This window comes from Anser cygnoides, chromosome 22 (genome assembly GCF_040182565.1).
Source record: "Anser cygnoides isolate HZ-2024a breed goose chromosome 22, Taihu_goose_T2T_genome, whole genome shotgun sequence".
NCBI classification, from domain to species: Eukaryota; Metazoa; Chordata; class Aves; order Anseriformes; family Anatidae; genus Anser; species Anser cygnoides.
The window spans coordinates 3,015,554-3,030,606 of NC_089894.1; the positions used below are offsets into that span (position 1 = coordinate 3,015,554).

The 15,053-nt window shown below is 50.0% G+C and overlaps 1 protein-coding gene across 3 annotated transcripts; it reads left to right on the forward strand.

The window, feature by feature from the left end:
• Window positions 1-46: 46 nt before the first annotated feature.
• Window positions 47-14,769, forward strand: LRRC37B (leucine rich repeat containing 37B). 3 transcript variants are annotated; one of them, XM_048047790.2, is made up of 14 exons: window positions 47-1,023; window positions 1,583-1,654; window positions 2,103-2,174; window positions 4,864-4,935; window positions 5,372-5,452; window positions 6,953-7,024; window positions 7,957-8,031; window positions 8,543-8,661; window positions 10,665-12,073; window positions 12,177-12,272; window positions 13,164-13,228; window positions 13,945-14,005; window positions 14,092-14,240; window positions 14,325-14,769. In XM_048047790.2, exons 1-14 carry the CDS (start codon window positions 836-838, stop codon window positions 14,533-14,535), a joined length of 2,742 nt encoding a protein of 913 aa, XP_047903747.2. In that variant the 5' UTR covers window positions 47-835; the 3' UTR covers window positions 14,536-14,769. The 3 variants fall into 3 exon arrangements, with proteins under 3 accessions (XP_047903747.2, XP_047903748.2, XP_047903749.2); XM_048047791.2 differs by having other exon boundaries at window positions 14,328-14,769; XM_048047792.2 differs by having other exon boundaries at window positions 10,668-12,073.
• Window positions 14,770-15,053: the final 284 nt, after the last annotated feature.

The window sequence follows — 15,053 nt, forward strand, 5'->3', positions numbered from 1 at the left end:
GAGGGAATGCGTATTTGATAACAAACCCCTGCTCAGATTTTTTGCCTTCTGTCTTTGGTAAAAAGACAACTGAAGAATGGGAAAGCTCGGGGAAGACCCATGAAAATGACTGTAGGTCTGGAGTACAAATGTTGAAATGAGAAGAGTGTGGCATATTTATTTAACAAAACAAAAAAAAAAAAGTGATTTAATCCAGGACTCTGCGGCTCTGCAAGGAGAAGACGCCTGATACTGGTTGAGTTTTTTAACCTGGAAGGCAAAGGTGAAACAAGATCTAGTGGCTGGGAGCTGAATTTAGAAAAATTGAAATGGGAAGTAAGATGCAACGTTTTACAAGTGGAAATAATTAAGCATGAGAGCAGACCTCGGAGGGATGTGGTAAAACCTCCATCATGGCAAGTTCTCAGGAGATCATATTTATAAAATGAAACACTGGCTGCAAATTACCCAGCTTCCTCTTTCTTATTATTCACATTGGAAATACTTGTTGCTGATGTGAAATTAAAGCCCCATTGCTCTGTTTCCTATCAGCATGTTTAATAACTCATCTTTTGAGTGGAAGCAGTGAGAGCCTGGTGGAAGGGCCCCCTCCCAGTGCAGGCGTGCTGTGGTGGTGGGGTCAGCCTTCCTCACAGGAATGCCAGATACACAGGAAAATCTCTCAACATGCTCCTTTTTAGGGGCAGGACATCCCACAGCAAGGAAAAAAAAAAAAAAACAACATCCAAATTAACCAAAACCTCCACTGTGAGCCGTGAGGTGAGGCGAGGCCTGCGCAGACCCCAGGCCTGTGGCCCGGTTGCCCGGCGACCCCGGCTGGGCCTGCGGCAGCGCCATGGGCCTGCCCCGGCCCCGCTGCCCGCTCCTCCTCCTGGCACTGCTGCTGGCAGCAGCCCCGGTCCGGGAGCAGCCCAGGGGCTTCTGCCCGGCCTTCTGCCGCTGCCACCAGCGGCTGCTGAACTGCAGCCGGGCCTCCATGGCTGGGGTGCCCCGGGCCACCCGCCGCTGGGCCTTCTCCATCCTGTGAGTACCATGGGGCAGGGCTGGAAGCGCTGCTCCCCCACGTCCAGACCTCTCCGTTGTCCCTTCCTCGGTGTTTTAGCACCTGCTGACCCCTGCCTGGTAGAGAGCTAAGGCAGGGCGTCAGCTGAAATCCACCCACCCTGTACTGGCCTCACCACAGGGGACACCCAACAGAGGGCCAGCTGCAGGTGTTGGTGGTTTCCAAGGGTTTGTGTGGAAATTTAAAGGGGTGAAGCTGGGCTATGCAGTTTGAGTCTCCAGGGCAACTCTGCTCTACCTTAGCAGCCAAATTTGCAGGGGAGTGGGTTTTCCAGTTGCATACCTAGCCCTCCAAGGACCCCTCTGTCTTCCAAAGAAGCAGTGAGGTTTATGGAATGGAAAAGAGGACTTTATACATAATGTTATAAAAGTCTTGACTGAAGTCCCCGAGAATTGTGCTACGGGGAAGGAGCAGCTCTGACACAGGGCACAGGGCGTGTGTTTGCAAGTTGCCATTTTGCAGACCTTTTATATACAGCACACTAGTAATGATAGTGATGTGCCAACCATTTCTTTGCAGAGATTTCACTGGCAACTCTATTTCTTCCATTGAAAAGCAAGTGTGGAGGGAATACCCATGGGCCGAGTACTTGTAAGTATTCTCTAGCATTTTAAATGTCAGGGGTTCAGATATTTTCAATCCAGGCAGTCTGTTTTTTGAGCCAAGAGTATGAAGAGTACAAGCAGCCACGCAAACAATTTCCATGTGAATTCAAAGCTGAGCTGCTCACCAAGGACGGGCATGAAGCCCCTGTGCTTCCTGGAATGGCAAGAAATGCTATGAGCTGTGACCCTCATGGAAAAGTCTAATGGTCTCCATCCTATGGGACCATTGGGACCATCCCTGTGCCTATTTAATCAATGATCACGTTACAGTTAGCTTCAGCAGCTCAGGAGAAAGTGCCTGTTCCTCAGATGTGTGGTAGTGACCCTTGTAGTGACTCAAAGAGGTCTTTTAGTATAGCTATTGCAGGATATTTTCCCCTGAAAATACTATTTCCTCCTGGTGTAGCAGTAAATGTCTGTTTGTCTCATTCCAGAGTTCTCCAGGACAATGATCTGAGGGCAGTGAAGAGGCATTCACTGGAGGGTTTGCTCCTGCTGAAGCACCTGTATGTACAGGTTCTGTCCTCTTCCTGGCAGGCAGAAAGGCCCAGACGAGCACACTGCTGGAGGAGACAGTGGCTCACCCTCCCATTGGGCCCGTTGCTCTTCCCACCCCATGAAAGCGTGCTTTACTCTTCCCGTTTCAGGCAACATTCACAGCAAAACAGGGTGTCTTGGTGCTGCAACAGTGGCCAGTGGGATGATGCACATGGAGATGTGGTGCAGCTTTCATTTCCCCAAACCTAACAAAGATGAGGAGGCTGCTCCCCTCTCCCACAGGACTTTGGTTGACTTGTAGACAACCTCAATGTAACCATGGCCTCCCACAGCCTGGGAGATTGCCTCTGACTATTCTTAACTGAGGACCAATTTTTTTAGGGGTGACAGTCACCTAGAACAAGGCAAAACCCATATATGCCTTGTTTCTGCTAAGCTTTGGATGGAAAGATATTTGCTGCAGTGAAGACAGAACCCCATATTGTTGATCATTCTTGGGATGGTCTCTCCATTTGCTTACTGTATTCCTGAAACTCCCCTGGCTGCTTATGTCCCTTCCTGTGCTGAAATCCCAGACAGACTGAGGTTGGGAGGTCTCTGCTACAGCCTCCTGCTCAGAGTAGGGCTAACCTCAAAGGTTGCTCGAGGCTGTATCCAGCTGAGTCCCCTCTCTTCTTGGAGGAGAAACAAATGTGAATCTAAGACCACACAATGTCACATGAATTTGCAACAAGTACTCTAACACTGTCTGGGAGGGAGCAGTGAAGTACTAGGTTTTGTTCTCCTTAAAGTTCAGTTTTTTACATATTTTGGGTTTGCCTGTATGGTACATGCAAAGGAAGAGTGAGAAAAGAGCAGCAAAATCTTGCCCTGTTCTCTGATTTTTACTTGGCCACTGTCATCCTCTCTTTTCTCATCCCCAGACTGCTTAGAAAAGGCTAAAAGCCAAGAAATAAATCCACCATAGAGGCTCAGAGCATTAGTGCCCAGAGCCCACATTTCCTGAGCCTTACAGTTCTCAATACAAATCTCATCTTGAATTAAAAATTACTACTGGTGTGAAAAAGTTGACAGCAACTGAAGCCCTGGCTTGGAGTTGGCTCATGAGGGTCATGTTTTGGGCCCCGCTCGTCTGACTGTTACTAGAACAGTTGAAATGAGAGACGTGTCCCAAAAAAATCTCTGTTGCTCACATCTGTAGATCATTGCAACTATCTCAGCTCCACTGCCATCTGCATTTGTAGTGTCATTTATAGAGTGTGGCCCTTACATGCTAGCATTTTTCTCACAAAAAGGGAGGTTTTGTATTTTCTAGTACTTACATTGGCTTGGAAGGAGGCATATACTGGGTGGTCTTGGCCTTTCTGGAGCAGCTCCTGCAGTGAGGCAGCCCCAGGGCTGCATCTAGGCCTTGTCTCAGTGCTGGGGAATGAGTGGAAAACTAGGTAGTGTCCCTCCCTGTGTGTTCTTAGCAGGTACTGATGCCCCACATCTTAGAAAAGAAGGATCCAAAAACTTAAAAGCAGAAAGCATGTTCTGCAGGATGTGGTTTACAGGCTAAATCAGTCAGGTTGGGCACAAACAGGCTTCCTCCACAAGGCTGTAAATTGAACTCTCCAAAACACTTCTGAGATCGCATGTGCCAAGACCTTCCTCCCACCTGCTCTGGCTGCCCCACTGCTGGGCTTTTGCTGGAGCTGCCTCCTCAGAGGTCCAGGTCCCACAGACGAGAGCTGCAGTTGCTTGCTGATGCTCTTCCTCAACGCTCTCCAGCAGTGAGGCCATGTCCTACAGAAGAAACCTTGTGCGTTCATCTCCTCTAATTTTAGACGCTTAATAATTGCCTAGGATTACGCTAATTGTTCAGGCTCTCATTCCCCATGGAGAGGAACAAGCACTTCCCATTCACCCAAATGATCTTAGGAACCTCTCTGAGGCAGGGATGAATCACTCCCCAGAAGTATTTCTCTCTCGCTGTTTACTGCAGAACAAGCCTGGGCAGCTGATTCAGGCTGAGACGATGAACCTTTTCATTTCTAAAGCTAGGCCAGGTGAATCCCACAGCAGCCGAGTCTCTGCACACATCTCACAGCAGAGCTGTGCAGGAAAGTGGAGTTTTGGTTAACCCTTCATTGTGCCATTTCCAAACTTCCATGTTTCTGATTTCGCATCTTTAGGAGAATATAACTGTTTAACAAATTGCATTGTAGGAGGGAGGGATTAAGAGAAAAGCAACCATTTGTTGTCACACATGTACTTACCAAGCCATCTCTGAGCCCTAGAAGAGTGTTCAGACACTCTTTTGTCTGTCTCCAGCAAGCAAAGCCCAGATGGCACCCCAGGAAGGCAGGTTGAATCTCTGTAGCACATCCAGAGGGTCACATATTGCTGTGGTCCATGCAAATGCTTCCTCAGCTGCTAAACTGTGCCTGTCTAAAGATTATTTTTTGTTATCATAGAGGAAAAATGAAGTCCTGAAATAATTCTTGTGGGATCAAAGCTAGAAAAAAATTGCTGAGACGAAAGCCACCTCCAGTCATGAGGGTTATCACAGGTTACACACCACTGCAAGCTAGTATCAGATATAAACACTGTGAAATCAGAGCCATGTGACATGTATGCTGCCAGTGTCAAAGCAAGGGAAAGTAAATACAACGGTGCAAATGTAATCAACATTTCATGTTCTAATTTTAACAGGGATTTATCCTGCAATAAAATCCAGTCGATTGAAGAGCATGCTTTTGAGCCACTTCCTTTCTTGCAGCTTATGTGAGTTGTAGTAATTTCTTTCTAGTGTATTTGCTGAAGTCTGTTGGCATTTATAACCCTTTGTGTACTAGAAAATGTTCCTTTTATTTTTAAAATAATGTCTAAACTTCTTCTGCATAAAGACTAGATGAGCTAGAGCTAGAGAGATCAATGCAGATGGCTGGATGACCCACAACAGGATGAGAGATCAGTGTGGTTGTCCAAATGCAGCCATAATAGGAGCCATTTCTTGAAGGTTTACTGTATCCTGGAACACAAATAGATTAAGCACATGTGCAGTTCATTTCCTCTCCTTGACAGGTTAAAAGAATGAGAAAGTGGCAGTTTCCTCCCTATTCTACCTTGGATTTGCATATTTCCTACAAATCAATACTGCCCCACTCCAGCTTCCTGGAGGACAGAACAGATTCATTTCTGCAATCTTATTTTCCTCCAGAAACCTCCGTGGAAATCTCATCATGCAGATCCAGAATGGCACTTTCCAGGCATGGCATGGGATGCAGTTTTTACAGAATCTGTGAGTATAACGAGGTCTGAAGGTAGATGGAGTGGGTCTCTGCAGTGACAGTGGAAAGAGCAGATTTGCTGTCTGTAAAGAGCTGAATCCTGCTTTAGATGTTATCCAGGGTCCACCAGGAGTCTGCATCCCGAAAGCCACTTTTTCTGGCCTGCTCCTCTTCTCTGGGGCTTCCTCAAACCAACACTGGGTTCAAACAGCTGTGGAGGGAGCCCAGGGAGATGGATAAGTAAGAAATGCTGGTAGGAAGGGAGAAGAGGCAGGGAAATGAGGGGTCTGGGATGTGACCTGGATTTCTAGTCAGAAATTTCACTTTGCCTATTTGCATTTAAAAATAAAGGTGCTCAAAAACATCCACAAAAGGGGTGGGGTTTTTGTTCTTTTGGTGTCTAAGAAAACACGGCTTAACCCCTAGACAGTTCTGTCAAGAAGCCCTTCCAAGGATAGGATCACTGTTTCCATATGGACCCAAAGGAAGCTGGGGCATTTTGCCCACCGAGGGTTCATATACATAAAGAAAAGGCCACAGTCTCCCTGCTCTCCTGAAAACAGCAATACTTCTCACATGATATACCAAATAAGGCAGGAGAAGAAATGATGAATAGCAATTCCCATAGGGCTAGGCCGCAGCTTTGGCTGGCTGGGTGCAGTAACAGAGTAAAAGTTTATGGACGCTGGAAATGTAAGAAAATATGGAAAGTAAAAGTCCAAAATAACATCAAAGTCCTGGTCAAGGGAAGCAAAGAGAAGGCGTGAGCTGAAGAGGAAAGAAAGAGATGTTGTATTTTCCAGAAGAAACACTTCTGGGCCTTTTGCTCTTTTAGCTGGAGATAATCAGGACCTGCTGTATTGTGTGAATCAGCCCATCAGCATCTGTTCCTGTCTGTTGCCTTCATCCCAGGCCCTTCCTCACACACGTAGTACTGAGCCAATTTTTTTATCTTCAGGCTGAAATTTCCTATGTTTGTTCTCCACTTGAAAGGAAATTCTTTGGGGAGGTTTGAGTAAAAGTTGTTCAGCCAAATCCACATCTGCCATCCATAAAAGTGGGCTGGATCCTTATCAACCATAAACCTCTTTACACCACTCACACTGTATAGAAGAGCCTGGAAAGGGGATTTCAGTATAATTCAGCATCAGATCCAGTACACACAACTCTCTTTGGGCCTCTCTGATTTTAAAAGGTAGAAATTTGAAGTCTGGCAAAGAGTAAAAAAACGCTGATCACAGAAATGCTTTGCAATGATCTAGTGGAAATTCACTTTGATTTAGCTGTGTTTATACAGTTCAGGAACCACTGGGATTTTTTCTCTATAGTAAGTGTTTTAACCATTTCCCAATTCTCCAGTGCCTACTGCACAGTTGAGCTTGGTTTTACAGACTTCTGGGTCTCTGTACATTAGAGGACATGGGACGTACGGACATGCTTTCTGCATGTGCCCTTGCACACACAGCTCACGTCCTTCCCATCACCCAGTCACAGTGGCTTGTTTTTTGCAGGATCCTAAGCCATAACCCCCTGTCTGCTATCAATGACACATCATTCTTTGAGCTGCCTTCAGTCAAATATCTGTAAGTATTGACTCATTTTTATCAGATTCATATAGAACTTTGTCTCTCTTGAGTGCCCTGCTGTCAGGAAAGCAGAGATCTGGTAGAAAATCTTTTCTCCCAGCCTTACTCTGCTAGAGGCACAAATAACTGGCACCAGCAGAGCCAGGCAAAGGCCAAGCAGTTCTGGTCTGTCCCCAGCACAGACCCAGATGCAAAGTAACCAAGGAGCTGGGACACAAACTGGAAAAGACAAAACACCAGCCAGGCCTGGGGCTGTGGAGTGCCCTGAAGGGTCTGGGAATGTGCCCACACCTGCCTGTGTGCTGAGCAGCTCCCGGTAACCAGAACAGTCGTGCCAGCAGTCCTGGGCTCCTGCCCACCCCATGTCCTGAGCCTGCTGCCTTGACACAGCCCAGGGCAGGTGATGCTCTGTGTTGATCATGATTCACACCATCCTATGGCTCTTACTCATATTTCCATGACTCTTCAGGGAGGAAAGCGCCCGTGCTTTTTGCAGAGGTCCTTCCTGCTCACAGCCCTGGTATCCCACAGATACCCTTAGCTTTCTGCTCAGCACATTTTCTCCTTTCACTGGTGTAATCTCTCTTTCCGAGGTCAAACATCATCTTGGGCAAGAAGAGTTTTCCTTCAAGCACGGGAGAAGGACTGGATTCGCTCTCAGGACAGCAGTAGGAGGGCTTTGAGATGGGGAATCTTTTCTGTTTGCATCAGGCTCCCCTGAGATCTGCAGGACCCCCTCCTGCTTCAGGCCCTATGATTGGGAGCACATCAAAGCAGAAAAGGAATGGGGTTTTGAATTACTTCTGTCTGATTAGCAGAAGTGGATCCCTCTGAGAACACCACGCTCATCAGGGACCTGGGCTTGTTCTCGGAACAGAGTTTCCATAAAGTGGCTTAAAAATTTAATGTGTTTTTTCAAATCCTTTCAGAGACCTGGGTGCAACACAAGTGACTCAGCTGACATTGCTCACACTCCTCCTGACAACAGTCCACTTGGAAAAGCTGTGAGTATGCAGAGACTTGGTCCCAGCTGCCAGCAGATTGCAATTGCTGAAATAAGGGATCTGAATGGGAGACAAATCAGCTTACTGTTAAATCAGAACACTCCCACCTTCTACACATACACACACACAAGCCTAAGGTTTGGTGTTTACTTTTGAGAACTCCCAAACTCACCTGCTAAGTATCAGAATTTCACTATTTAGGTGACATGTTCCAGGTTTTTCAAAGGGAAGTTTTAAGTCAAGGTGGGGTGTGTTTCTGTTTCAAATTGCATTTTGGGATTGGTTCCATTTTCAAAGGTAAAATGAACATTTTGTTCTTAGAAACCTGTCAAAACCTCACTTAGAAATCTGGAGCACGTATTTGTCCAGTGGGATTTGGGGTTTGGGGGGAAGTTTTCCAGAGCTGTAGAAGAAATCCAAGCAAAACCGAGCACTATCTTTGTTACCTGAGCTAGACTCATAGATATGGATTGAGAAGCTGGGGTTTTCTCCAGTAACCTCTTATCTTTAGCAAACTGCCCAGTGATACAGCCTGCTGCCTCTGCCAGGAGAAACACACCACTGAAACCCCATGCAGGACCATCCAGTTCCACTGCGAGGATCTGTGCACCACCAGCACTCCCCAGTGCGGTAGGTTTGCTCATGCTTTATGCCACTTTTGGTGTAGGCTTGCCAAATCTGCTCTAGCTTTAGAAGGTGCTGTAGCAAGGCCCCATTTTGTGGGTTCCCAGCCTGTGCTGGCCACCCCGATGGCAGCAGCCCAGCTTGGTGATTCCTGGCCAGTCCCAGGGACACTAAAACTGGGTGGATGCTGTGTGGCTCACTGAGCACAGCTCAAGGAGTTTCATCTAAGCAAGGCCTTTAATCAGCCCACAGGCCAGTGCAGGCAGCTCAGGTGAGACCTGGGAGACCTCAGACTGTGCTCCCTGAGCTACAGGCACAAAAATTTCCCTTTTCAGAACAATACTTGGAAAAAAACAAGGGTTGAAAAGTTACTGGCGATTACACGTATCTTTTGTGTCAAATACTATCTTGAGAAGAAATAGCTTGCAGGGCTAAACAAACACATGAGCTTCCAATCCACACAGCACATCTAGCCAAGTAAATCATGTGTGCCCAGTACTATTCCCAAGCACTGGAAGGCACATAAACCCCCCAGGTTTTCCCTGAAAACCTCCTGAGCCTTTCCAGTGGCACCATACCTTGGCTAGTCACAGCTCAGCAGTGACAGCAGCGCCAGACACAGCATTGGCATGGCCAAAGGGTCCTGTAGAGTTCAGATCACACTGGCTGGGTGGGACATGCTGAGCTGGACCTCAAACCTGCCATCCGTGCTGGGAGCCCCAGGAACCATAACCGAGCATGGGTGCCCCTAGGCAGGCTCGGCTGAAACCTCCTGTAATTTGTGATCTGCTGGAGGGGGGCCAGGACACTCAGGCTCCAAAAAGTGCTTGGGTGACCTGAGAAAATTGCTAGATATGTCTGCCCTCTGTAGAAGAGGGAGCAGTAACTCGGATCTCCTTTGCCGGGCACTATGTGAACACCAGGCATTATTGTCTTGCTAGTCTGTGCAGAGTGAGCACTGCCCTGCTCAATCTTTGCACAGGGTAAATACCATCCTACTCAAAGCAGAGACAAGCTAGACTTCTGCAAATAGATACAGCAACGTTTCCAAGGTCCCCAGGTAACTCATTTTCTAACTGGATGTGGACAAATGAGCCTAACCTCATTGCACATCTAGGGAAAACAGGCCGCTTAATCCATTTAGGGCTAGACGCCCAAAGATGCTCATGTGTCCAATTTCCTATCAGTTTAACAGGAAGAAAGGGTGAAATACCTTTGTGATCTGTAAAGATTCTTGGCCATGTCACCCTGCCTCTAGCATTAAGCTATCTGCAAAGCAGGATTAGAGATAAGGATGTGTTTGCAGCCTCAGTGTAGGACTCTTGGAAAGACTTATGCTAGCTGCAGACTCAGCATGTTCCTTTTGCATGTCAGGGCAGGCGCTCTCCTGGACTTTTTGCATCACTCTGGGTCAAATGTCCACATCTTCCACTTCTTCTAGGCCTGGTTGAAGGGAACTGCATCCATCCGCAGAGAATCAGCTCTCCATTGTCAGGGACTTGCTCTGACTGCAGCCCCATCACTGCTTTGGGGAGCTGGACAATAACCCAGAGGCACTTTAATGTGAAATATCCCAGGCTTTCCTGCCTGCAGGGAGAAGGGCTAGTTGGGATAACCGAGCAGGGACAAACACCGTGTCTTTGGGTATTCTGCTTTCCAGGCTCACTCCTAGTTAAAAAGCTTTACGGTGACTTTAGCAACTCAACGCTGACTCGTATCAAGATATGGGAAACTCTCCCACAGAAAACCCATTCCCCCAGGATGTTTCACACTGATCCAAACAGAGCCCTGGGAGACACCAGAAAAAACATCTATCTGTTCTGCCCCGATGAGATAATCTGATTGATTTAACAAGACTTTTCCCATCTGTAACACTTCCACCATTCAGTTCACACACTCCTTTGTCTTAAAGACAAGCTCCTGCTGTTCAGGGTAAACCTTTGACCCTGCATTTTGGCAGAAAGTTTCTCGTGACGCAGGAGTCACTGATCTGCTCTCTTGGTGTTCAGCAGCTCACACAGATTCTCTGGCAGAGGCGCAAGCAGAAATAATGAAAGCAGTTCAATCCAGAAAACTGACCGCCAGCACGGTGTTAAGCCTCAAGCCCAAGGAGCCTTCATTTGGAGACCAAGAAACCGCAACGCTTGCAGTTGTCCTGCGCCCAGCTGGCACTGATGGTGATCTCAGTAACCCGAATGATCACATTTCCAGAACAAACTCATATTCCCCTCAGCACCTCTCCAGGCAGGAAGGCAAAAACAGTAAGGAGCTGATGCTGCACAGCATTCAGCACATGGACTGGACCAGTGAAAGTGATAAGAGAAAACTCTATTTCCTAGCGAAAGCACTAGTGGCTGAGCTCAAGAAGAAGCTGCACATGGTTAAAAGTGTCGTAACTATGAAAAACACCATCTCACACCTGCCGACACCTGCCAGCTATGAGATCCCAGAGCAAGAGACAGCCTCAGGCTGGGTGCAAAAGCTGCGTGACTTAGGTTTGAACCATGCACCGTTAAGCCCGTGGGAAGTAGCTGGGAGGTTAAACCCTACTGACAACATCTCCGTCCTCAGACAACACAAAAGATCCATACTTCCTTCAGAACATTCCCTTTCACTCTCCCCAGCAGAGGCCTCTCATTTGTCTGCGTCTTTTGAGATGCAAAATTACCCCAATGCTGTGGAACAGACCAAGAAAAGTCATGATATGGGGGATGTGGAGGATGCAGAAGATGTAAAGGAAACACCATCTCCAAGGCAGGGCTATGTCTGGGCTTACAGAAAGCACAAGCAGCAGGATAGCCCATGCCTGAATAAAAATAATCAGCTTTTCTACAATGTGTTTCATGATGTGAATCCAGAAGAAGAGCCCACACCAACAAAAAGTAAAGGAGAACAGAGAGAAAACATGAAACAACCTTTTTCCTCTAACCTGTCAGTTAACAACAGTCGCCCCCCTGCAAGCAGCATGCTGGAGAACATGGCTGAAAATGAGGGCTCCTCTGTGGGTGAGCATTTCCTGGGCACCCATCAGAGCACAGAACCACACTGGAAGCATCCAAAGGAAGGATTCGATTCCCTCATTAAACAAAGAAGCTCAGACAGCCCGGACGACGCGCTGGTTCAAGGAGACCTCTTTGAACTCAAGGCCAAGCATCACCTACGCTTGCTGGTCCCAGACAAAGCCCTGCGGACGTTCATCGCCCAGGTGGCGCGAGCCCTGAGGATGGACTGCAGCCTGCCTGATGTCCAGCTGTCCTGTGCAAAGATGGTCTCAAAGACAGGGCTGCTCGTAAAGCTGCTCAGCAAGAGGCCAGCTGGGCAGGGAGCCTCCTCTCGCACAGGCTGGTGTCTCCTGCAAGGGAACATCTCCATCGGCACGGCCCAGGCTGGTGCAGCAGGCAGGAAACTCGCGGGGAAGGTAGGGCGGATGCGGGGTATTGCTGGATGTGATCCTTCTGGGCAGTGGGGAATGGGAGGAGTAACAGTCTCTCCCTCCCCGATTTTCTCTCCTTTTGTCCCAGTGGAAAGCAGAGCACAGCTCCGGCAAGAAGCTGCTGTTGGCGATACCGGTGTCTCTCATCATCACGATTAATCTCACAGTGATTTGTCTCATCGAGGTGAGCAGATAACTCGTGAGGCGGGCAGCTGGCAGTCAAGCCTTGCAGCCGGAGCACGTGGGCTGGGGTGGTGCCTCCCTGCACAGCCTGAGAGCCAGGGTGCCAACGTGGGCATTTGTGGGCATCCTGGATGGCGCAGGGGGTGTTTTCCCACACCGTACAGCTCGGGGGGCATCCTGGCATCCTTCACGACCTGTCCAGATCTCAGCTCTGAGCTTTGCTTTCTCAGCTCCTTTGGGGGGGGCTCCCTGCCATCGCAGCCTCTCCCAGCAGCCCCTCCCTGAGTTTTATGCCACAGCCCCTGCCCTGCGCCACCCTGGCCCTATAGAATCTCCTGCCAGGCTCTTCTCCTGACCCTGCCCTGCTCTCCTGCGGGTGCTGATTGCTTCCAGCCACGCAGTGATTCCCTTGCTTCCTTCACTCTTGCCAAAACCAAGTACTTGTGCAAGCTGCAATTGCCCTGCGCGGGTCAGAGCAGCGCCAGGGACAGACAGGGGCGAAGGCCCAGCGTGACTGCAGGTATCAGCCTCCTTCACGGGCACTTCTCCCTGGAAAAAGCTTTTATTTCTTTAAAAGCCTACCTACATGTTTCAGGTCGGCTTTAAACAGAAGGGGAGTACCCTGCAAAGCACTGCACAGATAAGAAAGGCAGACATAAACATTTCTGAGATTAGGAGAGCTCTGGGAGTTCAGGTCATTCCTAAGGCAGAGAGCGGGGAGGCAGGAAGGGAGGATGGGCTCTGGCTAAAAAATGTGGCTGCTGGCACAGGCTTGCACATGTATATAACACGCTTGGTTTAAGGAACAACCTTTTGGCCTCCCCTTGCTTCGCAGAGTGTGACGAGAAAATCCTGATGTTACAAGTCTCTCTCTCTCTCTCTCCTTGACCAGGTTTGCTCCCAAAAACCTGCGGCTGCTTCCCAACCACAAACCACCAGTAAATCACGACCAAGATGGTAATTACTCCCTCCTCCGTGCCACTGCTGTGCCACAAACAGTCCTTTCTCTGAACAGCACCTAACCCCAGAGGGCCCCCAGCACTCAGGCACTGGTTACGGAAGGCTCACCAGCCGAGTGGATGCGTTTAAAACATACCGTTTTTTAGGAGACCCAGAAAAGGGACCCCGAAGCGTGAGTAATCAGCACAGCTGTACGCTCAGCTCTCAGCCAGGACCTCCGCAGACGCCCAGGCAGCACGAGGCAGCACGCTGATGCTTCGCCCTGGCTGTGGGTTTGTTGGACCAGGGCTCCTGCCAGGCCCCGTGTCCCCGTGGCTCACCCAGCCCCAGCCTGACCGAGCTGCCCCGTCACGATCCCGCCTCGCTGCTCGGCGTGATGGCAGCGCTGCCCTATTGCCCCCTGCCCCTCGCCCTGCAGAGTTGCTCCTGTGCTCTCTAGATGCCGTCACATCCTAAACCGGAACGTCCCTGGGTGCTTTCTGGGGCTGTTAAGGTCAGCCAAAACTTCACCCTACGTGGGGAGAGGCTCCTGCCCCGGCGGGGCTGCAGGGCAGGTGAATTCTGGAGAGATGATGCACACAAGCCTTTCTCCTCCCCCTTCCTTCCACGCACTGGATCCGGACGTGTTGCGCACTGTAAATGCCAGTTGCCCGACTCTACACGCTGCCGTGACCAGCTTCCTTCACTTTTCATCCTGTTTTCCTTTTTTTCAGGTTCTTTCAGAAACTCCTGCCGCTTAGGTGGCGCAAGAACAAGTGTGACGTTGGAGAGCAGGTAAGGGCCGAGACTGGTTGAGGTGTGCCCCTCTGCCTGCTGGCTGCCCACCGAACAGAAACGTTCCCTTCCCTCGTGCTTCCCAGGGCTCTCACGTATCAGATCAGAGAAGAACCAAACCCCAGTGGCTTATAGACCTGTACAAACCTCTTGACGACCAACTTAAGAAGGCCATAATTGAGCTGTATGATGAAGAGTCCTCTGAGGAGGAGATTTTTGGCAAGTCTGAGCTCAAGTAAGTGGGGACGCTGCCTGCCTCTGTTTCTTGCTCTGGTGCAGAGCTGCTACGCTTCCCTTCGCTGCCTTGCTGTTATTTCAGCAGGACGTTCACGGCCTCCGGGAAGGGCTGCGATCTCGCAGAAATGCAACTGCCTGGAGACCCGGCGCCTCCGCCCTGCAACCCCGCTGCGCCCCAAAACCCCCTCTCCGCCCAGGAGGACGCGCCGGGAGGCCACGCGCCGTGGATGCCCCCAAGCCCGGCCTGGCAGGACAGGAGCAGCGGGGCTGCGAGGGACGGGGAGCCCTCGTAGGGCTCCGGCGGCGGCAGCGGTGCGGCGCCGGGCACCGAGAGCCGCCCTCCGCGCAGGGGCACGCGGCCGGCCCCGCTGCCAGGCGGTGCGAGGCCGCTGCGGCCTCTTTGGCGGCAGCGAGCGGGAGGCCGGGCGCGGGGAGCCTCCGCGTGTCGGGGGCTGCACAGAGTTGGCGCGTTCGTTCCAGGAAGGACTCGGGGGGTTGAAATTAAAAGGATTCGTTACTGAACCGTGCGGGTGGTGAGCCATGTGAGCCTCCTGGGGGCGGACGGGGGGTGGCTGCGTGTGTGTGTGGCCGGGCTGTGTGCACACGTGTGTGTAGTGGTGACGGGGGGGGGGGGGGGGGGGGGTGTGCCTGGGTCTGGGTGTGTGCTGTGTGCGGGTGGGGGGGGTGAGTGTGTATGTGTGTGTATGTGTGTGTGTGTGTGTACATGTGTGTGCGTGTGTGTACGTGTACACATGTACGTATGTGTACACATATGTGCACTTGTGTGTATGTGTGTGTACGTGTGTACGTG